This window comes from Thamnophis sirtalis, unplaced genomic scaffold (assembly GCF_051295495.1).
Source record: "Thamnophis sirtalis isolate CommonGarterSnake01/CBP01778 unplaced genomic scaffold, rThaSir2_p1.2 scaffold_11, whole genome shotgun sequence".
NCBI lineage: Eukaryota > Metazoa > Chordata > Lepidosauria > Squamata > Natricidae > Thamnophis > Thamnophis sirtalis.
Window position 1 is genome coordinate 54,981,520 of NW_028261391.1, and position 15,516 is coordinate 54,997,035.

General features: G+C 35.4%; 1 protein-coding gene across 4 annotated transcripts in view; it reads right to left on the bottom strand.

Moving 5' to 3' along the window:
- Positions 1 to 6,000: 6,000 nt before the first annotated feature.
- GPAM (glycerol-3-phosphate acyltransferase, mitochondrial) overlaps positions 6,001 to 15,516 on the bottom strand; it is a 38,648-nt gene continuing 29,132 nt past the window's right edge. For 3 of the 4 annotated variants that reach the window (XM_014060286.2, XM_014060287.2, XM_014060285.2), the window contains exon 22: positions 11,343 to 14,287. In XM_014060286.2, the coding sequence (XP_013915761.2) occupies positions 14,171 to 14,287 (117 nt within the window). In that variant the 3' untranslated portion in view covers positions 11,343 to 14,170. Of the gene's footprint in view, positions 6,175 to 11,342; positions 14,288 to 15,516 lie in introns of those variants that run through there. The other variant, XR_015698067.1, reaches the window with a different exon arrangement.

Sequence of the window (15,516 nt, forward strand, 5' to 3'; positions counted from 1 at the left end):
AGTTGTTTTGAGGAAGATTTGAAGAGTCAGTACTATGTAGGCTGCCTTGAATTGTACAAATAAAGGTGAAATATAGTTTAAAAAAGAAATAAAGAAAGAAATGCAGTCTCTGGCCATCAAAACATTCTCATGAACATGGATACAACTATTTCTTTTCTTTCTAGCTAAAATTGCTTGTTCACATAGCTTTGAAACACAGCTTTCCACTTCTATTGTATATTTTCTGGCAAGGAGAAAAGTAAGGAGCAGATAGAGAGCTCTGAACACAAACTCTGTAGGACAACATATTTATTAAAATTGGAATTATATGAATGTCACTATTATGTCTTTGAGAAACTAGAATAAACTCAATAGAGGCAATACTATAAATCTGAGTGCAGAGGATAGAAATTAAAATGTTCAGTGAGAGCCTTGAACTTAAATGTCTCATTAAAACAAGGAAAAGAGTCAAAATTTAGCTTTACTGTGACATCTTCATTTCCCGACTTGTCCAGTAAACCTAGTGCAATCTGACAGTTGCATGCTTGTTACTGATAGTCTGTTTATTGCACAAATGTTGGTATTTCAAGAAGGTGGTTTGTTTTCCTTGTCTTCCTCTTAATAACATATCTGCCAAAATTAATAAAAGCAAGAAAAGCAAGAAAAAAAGGGACACAGTTTTTAAAAAAGGAATTTTACTAATAAGATAAATAGTAAGTGGAACTTTTTTCCTATGGCTGTTCCTGTTTTATGGAAGCGAGAATCAATGCTGAGCATGTACTTGCAATGCCATCTTGTGGTGAAAATAAAATTGAGCTAAAAGTATCAGCAACGCATTTCCAGAAACTTCATTGGTTGTAGGATCTAACCTGGCTCGATCACCAATACCAGAGGTTCTTGGTTGTCTTTAGAACATTAAGAAGATTTATTAAATCATCAAACCCCCAATCCCAGGGATATTTTAGTTTCTATGTGTAGATGAAACCACATACTTAATATTGAAATATTTTTTTCACTCTCTGTAGTTTGTGTCTGTTTATTCTTTAGTATAGGAAGTGCCTCGTGTAACCCATGCTCACAGTATTATATACTATAGTTGTAACAATGGAAGGAATTCTGTCTTTAAGACTTCCTGGAGAAAAGATAAAAGGTTGTTTGATCCTAGCAGAAAACAAATTCCCCCCTGAGGCATTATAATCACAGGTTTTATTACAAGTTTTATTACAAAAAGTCCATATTTTACAGGATAATCTCTCATTCCTACCTTGACATGTACAATTCAGTTTATTGATGACTATGTGAGAAACTGATGTTTTCCTTCAGTAGGATTTTATGGCTTTTTTTTTCACCATGGAGAAGACCAAGGATTGGATTCAGGGGTGGGTTGCTGCCGGTTTGGTGCGCATGCGCAGTTGCCTTTAAATAGGTCTGCACATTTTGGCATTAAAAATGCAAAAAAAAAACCAAAACATGCCATAGCGACAGACAACCCAGTTCAGAGGTGTGGCCAGCCTGGGTCACGGCCGGTTCTGCAGCCCAGGCCAACATTCCACTAACAGTTCGGCTGAACTGGGCCAAACTGGTAGCAATCCACCTCTGATTGGATTACTGAACTGATGGACAAAAGTGCATTTGTTGCTATAGTTGAGGTATTGTTATGTTTTAGATTATAAAGTAGACCAGAAGAGATATATTGCATATCATTGATTAGTTGAAAGAATAGGAATGATTTATTCCTAGAGCCAAGGTGGCGCAGTGGTTAAATGCAGCACTGCAGGCTACTGCTAGATCAGCAGGTCAGCGGTTCAAATCTCACCGGCTCAGGGTTGACTCAGCCTTCCATCCTTCCGAGGTGGGTAAAATGAGGACCCAGATTGTTGGGGGCAATATGCTGACTCTCTGTAAACCGCTTAGAGAGGCCTGAAAGGCCTATGAAGCGGTATATAAGTCTACTGCTATTTATATATGCAGTAATACCAAACAGGTTTAGGACCTAGTAATCTAGTATCCTCCATACTTAATAGAAATTGAAATTTAATGCCTGAGGTCCAAATCCAGTGATCCAGTCTCTTTACCACCTCATAGGTTACCCATCACAAGATGTCCCTGGAACATAGACAGAGATAAGAATTTAATGTGTCTCCCTTCTATGTGGATCATTCTCACTGTTCTTTATTTAAAAGGTTAGTAATCTCTTAATTCAGTTTTCTGTCCAGGCACACTTATACAGAACATGTGTATATAATATATATTATAAGCAGAAATTTTATTTCTGTTATATTTTTATGGTTTTCACTAATATTTTCTTCAAATGCTCTTCCATGGATATTCCTACAAATATACAATTTAGAACATACAAAAGGCACAAAATTGCTTATTTCTAAATTGAGAGGGTTGGTTATCATCAACCCCTCTCAATTTAGAAATAAGCAATTTTGTGCCTTCTCCCTCCACATTATTCTCTAAGGTAAAGTCAGTTCTGCTGTTTTTAATACTTGTTCAAAACTTCTTGTTCTTTTCACCACTGTGTCCAAACATATGCCAGGTTGTTTATAAAGTGGTTTATTTCTGAAAATTCAGTTCTATGCTCGCATCTTTATTTCTTTAGGGTTCACATTCCTTCAGTCTGTTCCATTTTCCAAATCCCTCACCCCACTCTAACCTTCCTAAACCATGATCTCATTCTTACCACTTTGGTAGTTCTTCCACCACTTCCTAGCTGTGACAGGATTTATCCTTTAAAAAGAAGCCTCAAAGACAGTGAATCTCAACTGTGGTCTGCGGACCCCGGGGGGGGGGCACTATATCACCACAAGTGGCCAAGAATATGTGATACAGTCTAGTGCTTTAAAGTTTGAGTTAAGTCTTGGTGGTCCATGGCAGTGGTGGGTTTCAAAAAATTTTAGAACCTCTTCTGTAGGTGTGATCAACTTTGTGGGAATGGCTTGCTGGCCATGTGACTTGGTGGAAGTGGCTTGCCAGCCATGTGACCGAGTGGGAGTGGCTTGGCAGTCATGTGACTGGGTGGGCATGGCCAACTTGTAAAATGTGGTAAAACTCACTTAACAACACTCTTGCTTAGCAACCAAAATATTGGCTCAGAAATTCTGGCATTTGAAGCACGCAAGTCTTAAAGCTGTCAAGTTACAAGACCCTTGCACCTCTAACCCTTTAGGAAAAAAACCCCAGGGGTGTTCAAACTTGACAGCTTTAAGATTTGTGGACTTAACTCCCAGAATTCCTCTTCCAGTCATGTTGGCTCATGAACTCTGGCACTGAAGTGTGCAAGTCTTAAAGCTATCAAGTTACAAGACCCTTGCACCCCTAACCCCAGGGATGTTCAAACTTGACAGCTTTAAGATTTTAAGGTTTAGATAGGACTCTTAGAGGCAGGCAGAGCGATTGGTGAGCCAGCCAATCAGTGAGCGGTGGGCGGGGCAAGCGTGGTGTGGATGGGCAGGGGAAGGGAGCTGGAACCAGTTCTAAATGTCACGGTAGATTTGTGGGACCTCTTCTATAGAAGAGGTTAGAACTGCCAGGAACCCACCCCTGGGCTATGGCCATGGTCCATGCCACAAAAGGTATTTAAAGGGGGTTCCTAATGAAGAATAGGTTGAAAACCACTGCTCAAAGAGAATGTGTACTTCTAATTCACTTTATGATTTTTTTAAAGAAGTCCCAACTCTTTCTTATCATTCTCATTTTAAATGTTCTCTAAGAGCCATTATGTAATCAGAATTGTGTATGCCATCTTATGTTTAAGAGCAATTTTCAGCACCTTTGAACCAGAAAGATAATGATAAAATCTGCTACCGAATTTCAATAAGATTTCTTAATAAAGACAGGCACAGAAGTAATAATAAAATATAGGCAAATCTTGAATTACATTACTGTAACTAATCTTTTAGTTGCTGAAAAAGATGGACAAAGTATTTTAACATATCCATTAGCATTTATCTCTTGCTCTTAAATTCTAATTACTAATTTGGGCCTAATATAGCAGATGAACTACCTGTGCTAAATAAAAAGGTCACAAATAACTTTCTTTTCAGCATTATCACTTTTTAGCAATAACAAGTGTCATACTCTCAAAAGCTGTGGTATGTCACTTGATTTTATTGGTGTAGTGGTTAAACACCAGGCTAGAAACCAGGAGACTTTGAGTTCTAGTCCCACCTTAGGCATGAAAGATAGGCAGGTGTCTTAGGCTAGTGTCCCCAGTCCAATTGATCTCACAGGACCGTTGTTTGAGGAAACTAGGAGAAGAAAGGAATATTCGATATGTTTGCTGCTTTGAGTTGTTTACAAAAATACTAAAAGGTGAGATTTTTTAAAACATCTCTAAAAAAGTGGTCTACATTGTTCTTTTTAAGACTCTATTATTTATTTAGTGCCCAAACCAATAATAGACAGGTGGAACATTTAAATATAGGAAAAACTAAACCTGAAACAATACGGCAATATCAATCAATTTCTATAAGCCATGCTGTTGTTGTTAGTCGTGAAGCCATGTCCGACCCATTGCGACCCCATGACACATCATGAGCCCATTTAGCTATTGCTAAAAATTTGCTAATTTTTGCACCAAAATTTGCTAATTGCCCAAGTCAAGCCTTACAGAAGTAAGATTGTAATCTCTTGATCAGAAAGACAGTCAACATTTCTGAGAATCAGATTTATAAGAATCAGTCTCTATGAGTGATATAGCATTAAATGTAACATTACATGAGTTACTGACTCAGTGTATGTGGATAGGCAAATACACAGTTATTGTACAGCGTTACATCATTTGCATTTGTTTTAGACTCCTAGTTGGTCTAAAAACTGGGAAACAAAGGTTAAACTATCCTCACTAAATGACCTTGGACTGAACCAACATTTAACTTAACATCATTTACTGGGAGGAATCATATAAATTAACTTGAACTATGCATGGTAGAAGCCATAGAATTAAAAATTAATGCAATAAAAAGGCAACAAGTTTAACCCCATTGGCCACAAACTTTCAAGGACATGGCTAACTGCTATGTATTAATTAAATAGATTCTGCTCTATCATGTGGCAATCCAGTTCAAATGTTAATTTGGCCATTTGGTGCAAGAACCACAAAATACAATTAAAACTGTTTCCCTGTTTTAACTGGTGCAGAAATGTGCATTTCTCTCATAAAATCAGATTTTATATGTACCAGTCAACTATGCTGTTTTCTCCAGTTGTTTTACCAATTTTTTCTTTATGAAAAAGCAAAAGCTATTCAGAACAACAACATAAATAAAAGGGAAAGAGAAAAAACAAATAATCAAGTAGGAGGTTAAAATAAATCAGCAGGTCAACTTTTAAAGATAAAAATAAAAATAAAACAAAACCTCCGAAAAGTGAAGTTAAAACCCAGGCTCACTTAAGAAAATAAACTGCTGAGAGGAAAGATGGATGCCCATGACTTTCCAACCTCTCCCAGAGAGAACTGGAAACTTTAAAACTCCCCTGCCCAGGTGGGCCATTCAAAGCTATCTTAGATTATTCCATTCAAAACCAGGGAGCACCACTCTCAAAGAACTGGCTTTGGCAGAAAAATTGGCAGAACATCGCCTGGAGAAAGAAAAGTTCCTACCGTTCAGCAGCCATCTTGGGGAGAAGCAAAGTTCTTGCTATATTACATATAATCTGCTCAAAGACTATTTACCATTTTTCAAATTGCTAACAAGTTTAAAACATATTTAGACAGAAAATTACACTTAGAGAATGTTCTATTCTATAGCATATTCATACATAACATTAATCTGAACTTCAGGAGAAAAATGCCATTTGTTTTTAACTTATTTTTGCAAGATTTGTTAACAATGAAAAGGAAAGGATAATCTAAACTACTAAGAAAAGGGAAATAACTAATAGTGTCTCTCAGAAATCAGGAGTCAGCTGTAATGCTTATAGTTGTAAGTAAACCAATTTTAGTACTAATGAGCAACTTTTCCTTCTAGACAGGGGTGAAATCAACTTACCTTTGCTACCGGTTCACAAATGTGAACGCACATGCATGCGCACTGCATCAAAAACGGGACGTAATGACGACCGGGTGGGTGGGTAGAACCTTCCACCACCGCTGCTACCGGTTCGCCTGAACTGGATAGACCCGGCTGAATTTCACACTGGTTCTAAATCTATATAGTTATGTCTCCCCTTTAAATTTCCCAATTCCTGTAAACAAACAACAGGATAAGATTGTCACATAGAAAGTAAGTGCAAATCAACAAAAATATTAACCCTAAGAAGCATTAGATAAAAGCAATGAATAAATTTATTTCAAGTGATATTTAAGTGGAGATAGAAAAATGCTAAAAAGCTTCACAAAATTCTAGCTGGTTATCTGATTAATTTTTGCATTCTATAAATATATTTGAAACCTGATGGAGTACAGAGAAGTCAGAAATGCAGTTCTATTAAATTTAAGAACTAAAGCAATAATGTAGTCCTCTATTATTCTTAAAATAGTTTTATGCTGCCTGCACATTCGTTATTAAGGAACTTTGGGGAGTATATGTCATTGCCAGCACTAAAGAGAACAAATTTTCAAAATGTCTCTTAAAGAATCTGGAATATTCTATAAGATAAAACAAAACCACATACAGCATAAAGCTGTATATGCTAAAAATTCAGGCAAGCAATGTGATTTGGTAAAGGTATAGCAACTCAATAAAAATATACATAGAAAAGTCATCCAGAGCATTCCGCATTAAACAGTTAATTATTATTATTTAATTTGCATTGAAAAGTTCTGATAAATCAAAATTTCAATCATGTGTAATGTTTCCCAATTTTGAAACTTGAGATATTTCATCGAATCACTCCCCCCCCCCCCCTCAATGGAGCCTTTCAGATGAACTAGATTTTCAGATGAATTTCCATAATTCTTAGCCATTCCAGATTGGGAATGCTGCTTGAAATGCATGAAGTGTGGTCAAAGCTGCTGCATAGCTCCTCCGAGACTGTTTTTCTCCAGCAAGTCTGCTGTGGACTCACACTTTTGGATTGTTCTAAATAAATAATTTAAAATAAATAAATAAAGAGCTATTGCTGCCTCAGGAACAGCCTAGACAATTTTTGTCAGGCATATAAGAAATTAATGTGATGGTATTCTAACAAAAATCATTCAAATCTCACATTTTCAACTTTGCTGTTCAGTCAGGTCTCATATTATCTCAATAATCCATTACTCCTTCTCATTCATAGCAGTTTATTAATTCTGTTAATTCTGTCCATGCAGTAACACAATATCTCTCTCTCTCTCTCTCTCTTTCCCTCCTTCCCTCTCTCACTGACACAGACACAGACACACACAGACACACAGACACAGACAGACAGACAGACACACACACACACCTTAGCAGGCACACTAATAGACAGCCACTGACCTGTCTTCAAGAAGAAGTTATTTTGCACCTCATTGGGTGTCATTCTTTACATAGTCAAGACACATATTTTAAAGCTTACAAAGAAGAAACAACCTTGTATCTCCTCTACACCAGTGTTGGCAATCCAACTTCTTGTTTGCTTTCATCTAATAATAGAGTGCATGTTCCATGAGGAAAGGATAATAGTTAAAAAATTTAAATCAGCTTAATGACAGGTATGGAGTTATAATCTTCTCCTGTGACTTTGAAAATGTCAGGCATTTCACATGTTTACAAAAGGTTGATGGTGATTCATAGAGTAAATGGCATATCTCCTGTTATAGAAAGACAACCCTATACATAAAGAGATGGGATACACCTCTAAACGACACTTCCATTTGTTTAAATCACTTGCATTTCAAGTTCACCCACTTTGGCTTTAACTGCCTAAAGCTTATATTACAAGATTCTAACCTACTCCCTTTATATCTCTCCCCACTGATGTTTTCAAGAAAAATGAATGTTGGCCATTATAATTATACCAAAATTTTAAAAAATGGATGGTTGTACTATAATACCATCTTTATTTGCATCCCTTCAAAAAGCTAATCTTTAGTATTTTCTGTATTCCAAAATCTAAGTTATCCCAATAGTGGTAGGGAATATATTTAGAAAATAGGTAACAATTTTTAATCATTGATTCCCATCTGTGATGGATGAAACCAACTTGAAAGCTTTCTAGTTTCTTATGTTGTCCAACAGCAATGGAAGGAAGTTCTACCTCAATCCTTAAATAGGCAGTGTGGGAGTTCTGTTAGAAGTCCAAGCACTTCCTTACCAAGTAGTTTGGGACTCTCATTCTCATACTTTCCTTCTATAAGCTAACAATCTCACTTGCATTATTTAGTTGCTAGATCAATAATGAATGTTGGTTTATAGGATTTGTATCCCATTTTAATTCTTGCCAGGATTATAACTACTTATTATATGTCCCTTAAAGTTTTCCTTCAATGCTAGAATAAGTTTCTGCTTACTTTTTTGTTTATTTGCCTCTAACATATCAAAATAAAGAACAAAAAATTGTAACAGCTTTCAAAGAAAGGTGCTTTCATAATTTCTCTGCAACTTGGAATTTTGATAAAGCATGGTCCATTTGTTGGTATGAACATCTGGTCAAATTTTTGCCTAATGAAATGTAGAAATTACAGAAATATATTCACTAAATTTGGTGGTTATTTGTAGATTTATAGTTTCCAGTTCTATAAAAATGGAAATAATAGTGATAATTTGTAAAGGCCAATTCCATGACTTGGGAGGCACATGTGGCTTTGTAACTCAAAACTTCTATAGGGATTGAAAATTGTATATGCTCGCATCACATTCTTTCAAAGGGCCTCAGTGTTTCCATTAAGGACAATGGTGGCTTGCATGGTGAGGACACTGGTTTGACAAGCAGCAAGCCAGTGTTCGAGACCTGAATGTTGCCGTGGGATGGGGTGAGCTGCTGTCATTCACTCCAGCTCCTGTTTAAAACATAAAAGGAGCCTCCAACTGGATGTCACCTGGTGATGTCACCAACTAATCCTTTCAACTCAGAAGTGCCTTGGTACTTCCAACACGGATGTGAATGTTTCCATTGGAAAAGCCTCCTTCCCCTTTGAGAACTTTACGCCTGAACGTCTAATTGATGAACATGATTTCTATTAGCTCATATTTCAAAAGAAAGTATGAGAAGGTAAGAAATACTCAGCTTAACCTTTGTTTAAATTAGAATGAATAAGGTTGCATGCTTGCAGGCATGCATTTCGCATATTCCTCATGTGCTCCCAGTGCAAAGAAATACCTTTTAATAACTTTAAAGGACAAATATGACTCTCCATGGATATAGACAGCCTAATATCCTTTATTGAGTATATGAAGGCAATCTAAAGAGTCTGTTTAGTTTAATAAGCAATGAATTTTTTCATTGGAAATAGTATCCTTGAACCTTCAACTCCAGCCTGGCAACCATTTTTCAGGCTGATTTGAAGGCAGACCATTCCCAATAATTATCATCTTGAGATCTTTTCTCTGGAACTACTACTCTATAGTGGTCTGCTATATGTACAGCTTGACAACATATATTCAGGTAAGAAAGACGTTCACATTTGGCAGGCCCATAATGATTCTATGCAACTTTTTTAAAAAATGTTATCAGCTCTATTCTTTTTTATTATTATTTTGTAGTACTTTTGTGTTACTTTTAGAAACTCTTCATGGAACCTTTGCTGGATGGGCAATATAAAACATATCTCACCCAGCTTAATATAGTCTGTATATAATCATAATTTTCAATATTCAACATTTTCAATATTGTGCAATTTTTGAGGCTTCCCAGAATAAAAGTTCCAGCATGATAATGCTACTACCATGTTTCCTGCAATGAGAAACCAAACAAAATGCTGGTTAATAGAATGGTGTTATGAGATAAATTGCATTTCACAATGACTGAAGAATTTTTTAAATTTGACTTCTAATGACTTTGCAAAATGCTAGACATTTACATAGAAAGGAGCCTAGCGGTACATCTACTATCAATAAAAATTAATCATAACAGCAAAAGTCAGTAGTAGTGTTTTCATTACTGCTTAAGTCTTTTTTCCAATTAATTATAATATAACTTGATGGATGTAGCCAAAGGCTTCCAAATCTGTTATTGATGAACAATCATTTTTCCAGTTGGAACAGAAAGAAAAAAAGTATAATTTATTCTAATCACAGATCTTTCAGGGCAATAGATTTAATTAATCAGTCTTTCCTTCAAATATTTTCTCATGGCTTATATGTGAACATGATACACTCAAATGTAATATAAGGATCATCCAAAAATAACCTGGTGAAAAGACTCGAGGAATTTTTCCACAGCAAGCTACTTCCAATTTTTGTAGGTCATTCCAAAACTTCGATGCATCTTCAAATATTTTGCAAAAGCAATTACATAAGGCTCAATTTGGGCATTAATTTCACCCTGAATAAGAACTGACCTTTAAAATATGAGGGGGGGGGAGGTTGTTTTGCTTTTCCATGTTAGAATCATAGAATCATTGGAATGCCAGTATCGATCTCCTTAATATAACTCAGAGGAAACCTTGTAATCATCTCATTCAAATCTTGCTCAAAATTTGGACTTCATTAAACACCTATAGAATTGACTATCCACCTTCTATTTGAAAACCTCCAGGAAGAATGGCAAGGCAATGTTTCTTCCCCAGAAGCACACAGCCATACTTCAGTTGAGCCATTAAGTCCATTTTCAACATGCTGACCAGTAATGGGCAGTTTTGAAGCTTTTTTCAAACCAACCTTTCTATACCTACACTGAAAGTATCTACACAATTAAGCCCAAAATTTCTGTTGCTGAGATATTAAGTGAGTTTTGTCCCATTTTACAACCTTTCTTGCCAGTTGTTAAGTTAGTAACAGTTGTTAAATGAATCTGAATTTCCCATTGACTTTGCTTATCAGGAGGACCGAAAAGGAACTCACATGACCCCGGGACACTGCAGCCATTATAAATATGAGTCAGTTGCTAAGTGTCTGAATGTTGATCATGTGACCATGGGGTGCTGCAAGAGTCATAAGTGTGAAAACCGAATCATAAGTCACATTTTAATGCTGTTGTAACTTTGAATGGTCACTAAGTGTACTGTTATATGTAGAGGACTACATGAACTTGAATATCAACTATCACTGAGCAGTGTTTTAGAAAGCATTGTGTCTTTAGATAGACCAATGTTTTCCTACTGTAAAAGAGTGAATTGTGATTATTTAGTGAATGGTATTTTTTTGTGCCTGCAAAGCGATTTTTCCAACAGATTATCATCAGCTGCCTCAAGCTTAGACAAGACATAGAAAACATCAGGAACTAGTGGGAGGTACTCATATTTTTATGCTCTCTAAAGACTTTGTCACATTACACCAAAACAGTTTCAATTATTTATTAAAATACAATGACTGTGCAGCTGTGCTTCTTACATAAGAGACGAAAGGGGAAAGTAATATTAATTTTTTTTGAGACTTTATCAGGTTTTACAAGTAGAAATAAAGACATCCACAGTTTGTTGTTGTTGTTGTTCAATTTTACCTCAACCCTTTATTTATGAAAATATTATGCCAGTGTTATTTTTTTAAAATAGATATTATAAAGGGAGACAATTGGGTAAATTATATTTAATTAAGAATACAATGTATTAGTTCTGTTAACAATTGTGTAATCTTAGAAAATCACTGGAGACCTGAAAAGTAACTTTATTCATTCTACACAACAAACAAATATGCACAGAATGTTGTCCTTCAGGTTACCATATTATTTTCAGTAATTTGTAAACATAATGCATTTAAGTATCTATTGTGGATGTTCTAGAACCAGAATTAGGAGCCACACATTTTTTTAGGATTTTTCTGTCTTAGAAGAGGAACATGAGGTTTGAAAATAATACCCTACAAAAGCAGCATTCTATTTAGCAGCTTTCCAGTAAAGAGCCATGTACTTCATGGAAAAGCCAAGCTAGGTGCATTGCTAGGTGCATGCTACATTCATGGCACAGATCTCTTCCCAGAAACAACATTCTCAGATTGACATTTCTGCACATGCAAAATCTCTCTGCTTATGACACATAAACCCTATTTTCATGTTCAGTAGTTACAATACATTGCATATCTCTTCAATTCAAATGAAAACTACCAGCTAAAGAACATTTTAATAACGTTAATAAGTTACTCTCATGAAATGACAACTAGGAATTATTTTCTGTTGTCCAAACTAATTCCTAACCCCTCATTTCTTTAAATTAGACACATTTCAATTAAAATGAGCAAAATGTCATTTATAATATATTGCTTGGCTCTATTTTATTAATAATACACAATCTTAATTCTATTAATACAATGGATGTTTACTGAACTACAGTGAAACTACAGAAGTTATTTATTTACAAGCACCTATTCCGACCTTAATTGGAAGCCATCATCAGTCTTTAGAAATTGCTATTCAGAATACATTCGGGTTTAATGAACAGTTCAAACAAACAACAATGGAAAATAATTGCCCCATATAGCTATGACTAACAGGACAAGTGAATGTAATTTCAGCTGCTATCCTGCCATAAAAACAACATATTAAGTCAGGTTGCCTGACTATTGCTGTTATTGATCAGATGCAACTTTGGTTCAAATATTTATCTTAATATGTTTTAAAGCACCTGTTTTATGATGACAAATGTGCATAGTTTTCCCATCATTCGAAACTGCAGGATAATACTGAAAAACATTACATATGATGTTTTAATTCATATATACATTTATAGAAAATCCAACCTTTGCAAATGTGGAATAAACCGAGACTTGTGGTACCTCCAAATGTTCAGAAGCTCTGTATTTTTTTAAAAAAGAAGCAAACATGGATTTTCATAATCACACTATTTTTCAAGTCCAGATAAGAATGAAAAAAAAAATGAAGTTGAGAAATACTATTAACACTGCAGTGGCAAAGTTTCTTCAAGGGATAAGGAAATAAGTTCTCGCTCTTAAAAATAAATGCCTTATTATTGCTTTTCCTGATACATCATGTATGAGCCTGTAGAGCTCATTTTGTAATCTGGTTTGGAAGTTATTGCCTTCTAAAAGATTACGGAGAATAAGTTGCTTGCAATTTATGTTATCATCATAACCTCAGAGTTCAAATCACTCATGTTTCAGCAGTATGGCTGGTAAAACTTTATGATAGCAAAGCATTTTCCATCCAAAATCAATCAAGGTTAGAATGAGATAATGTATTTATTAGGTTATTTCATCAATTTACAGAGTTTAAGCCAGATGTCTATGGAGATTCTCAATCATCATGATTGTCCCAAAGGGGCTTTTTCCAAAAGGCAACTGGACTTTCTTGGTTTTTTCTTGAAAATATTTTGCTCCTCATTCAAGAAGCTTCTTCAGTTCTTCAGAAGTCAGTTGCCTTTTGGAAAAGCACCACAGGGTGCTTAAGCCAGAGTTACATCTGAGTTCCGAGTGCTTGCAAGGAAAACAAAGTACTAAAGTTTAAATGCTCATCAGGAAAAGCTTTTAGAACTTTGCAGGACAAATTGGGTTATCTGTTTCTTTAGTGCACCAATTTAATGAATTTTGAATTCTTATTTATACATTAGAAAGACTGATGCATTCTTATACTCATATTTTGCTGCTTGGATCACACTCTGTGCAGGCTGTTTGCTGTTCAACTAATTTTAATGAGATCCTGGTGACTACTTTGCCATTTTTGCTTACTATGTTACCATACTATTAGTAGAAATATTATATGCCCTTTTAGACCCCCCCACGCCCCCATTAATTTTTTTTTCTAAAAACCATTCCTTTACAGTACTGAATACAATGAAGTAGTTATACTGACACAGCTTTTGCTAAGTTCACAGAGTAATCCAAATTATTTTATGCAGTTCAAATCTGGAAGATAGGTGCATTTGTCATTCATTAGTTTTGAAGTAAGTGTGGTACTTCGCAATGTAAAAACCGTAATACCTGATACAGATTTATGGAAAAACTCAGGGGTTGTGCATACATTGACTGAACATGTTGGATGATAGCAATGTGTGTGAATTCTAAATATTGTAGTTCCATATGTGCATATGTAAGAAGGCACTTGTCTTTTTATGGCTTGGGTCAGATAAGGCCTTGCCAAAAATGGCACTACTGATTCTATGGAAGCAGAGCCAAACCCTGAAGCTTTGCATCACATTGTCCAAGTCTACTAGGAGAAGTTGAGAGATATTCTAAAGTACAATAAAACTCAGAATAAATTCTAATAGTTTTTGCCGATTACAATGAGGTAGAAAAGTACTGCTTAGTTCCAAAATGTTCTCTCTCTTTTGTTTTGTCTCCTTAAATACCTGCAAGAAAAACATATTTTCCATAATAACTTCAAGGCACATTGCATATTTGTTAACAATCATAATATGCATTGATTCTATATAGGTAACATAGACAATCAACAATTTTGGAAAATTAAACACTTTGTTCAGTTCTAGTGCCAAAATATCAGTTCTTGTCAAAGTAAGTCTGTGATCTGCTCTTGGCCATGCAAATGAGGAAAAAGATATGTGCCCCAGGACAATGCTGCAGGATCCAATCTGAATCTGTCACTGGGACCAAGGTTTATTCTTTCAAATCATGCTGGAGCCCATAATTGGATAACTTCTGTCTCTCCAGAATAGAACATATTCTGGAAAATGAATATAACATTCTAGAGAGAGAGAAGTTCCCTAATGTTGAGCCCGAAAGCTTGGAAGAATAAACCTTTGGTTCTGGTGATCGACGCTGATTGGATCCTGTTCTTCCTGATTGAAATAGTAAAAGAAGTTGTAATCTGAGACAATATTCAATAAACAAATCCTTATTTTAACAGTGTTATCAATGTATGTCACATTTAGCTATACATTCTATCATTTTAAAAAAATCATTTTTTTATCCTGTTAAATTGCTGAATATTTTCTAAATACATGGACACCTAATCTAACAAACATATTCAGAAACACATTAATAATTTGGCATAGTATCATTTAGACAATTTGAGTTAATTTCTTGAATTACCAGAGTCCAGAGGTTGGAACATGATGCTCTCAGTAACATGGCTTCAAAATTAATTTTAAAAATGAAATGGACAAAGTGTTACAAGATCATCACATTTAATGAGATTTGTTAGTTTTTCTGCATGATCTCTCTAGACAGTAGGCGCTCCTATGTAAGATCATGCAAGAGCTCACAAAAATTTCAAATTTCTCAAGCGCTGCCAAAATTTGGGGTGGTTTATTTTAGAGAATCCATACTACCTGAAAAGATTGACAAAAATGCTCAACATTTTTGAACATTTTATACCAGGGGTGTCAAACTCGTGGCATCACGTTGTTGTCACGTGACATATCATGACTTTTCCCTTTCACTAACCTGGGGGTGGGCATGGCCAGCATGTGACACATCCGGCCCCCAGGTCGCAAGTTTGACACCCCTGTTTTATATTGTAATGTCAGATTAAAAATGAAGCAACAAATATTGGATGGGCACTTTTTTGTTTTTCCATTTTGCATTTTACTCTTGATAAAACTATATAAATGCACACACA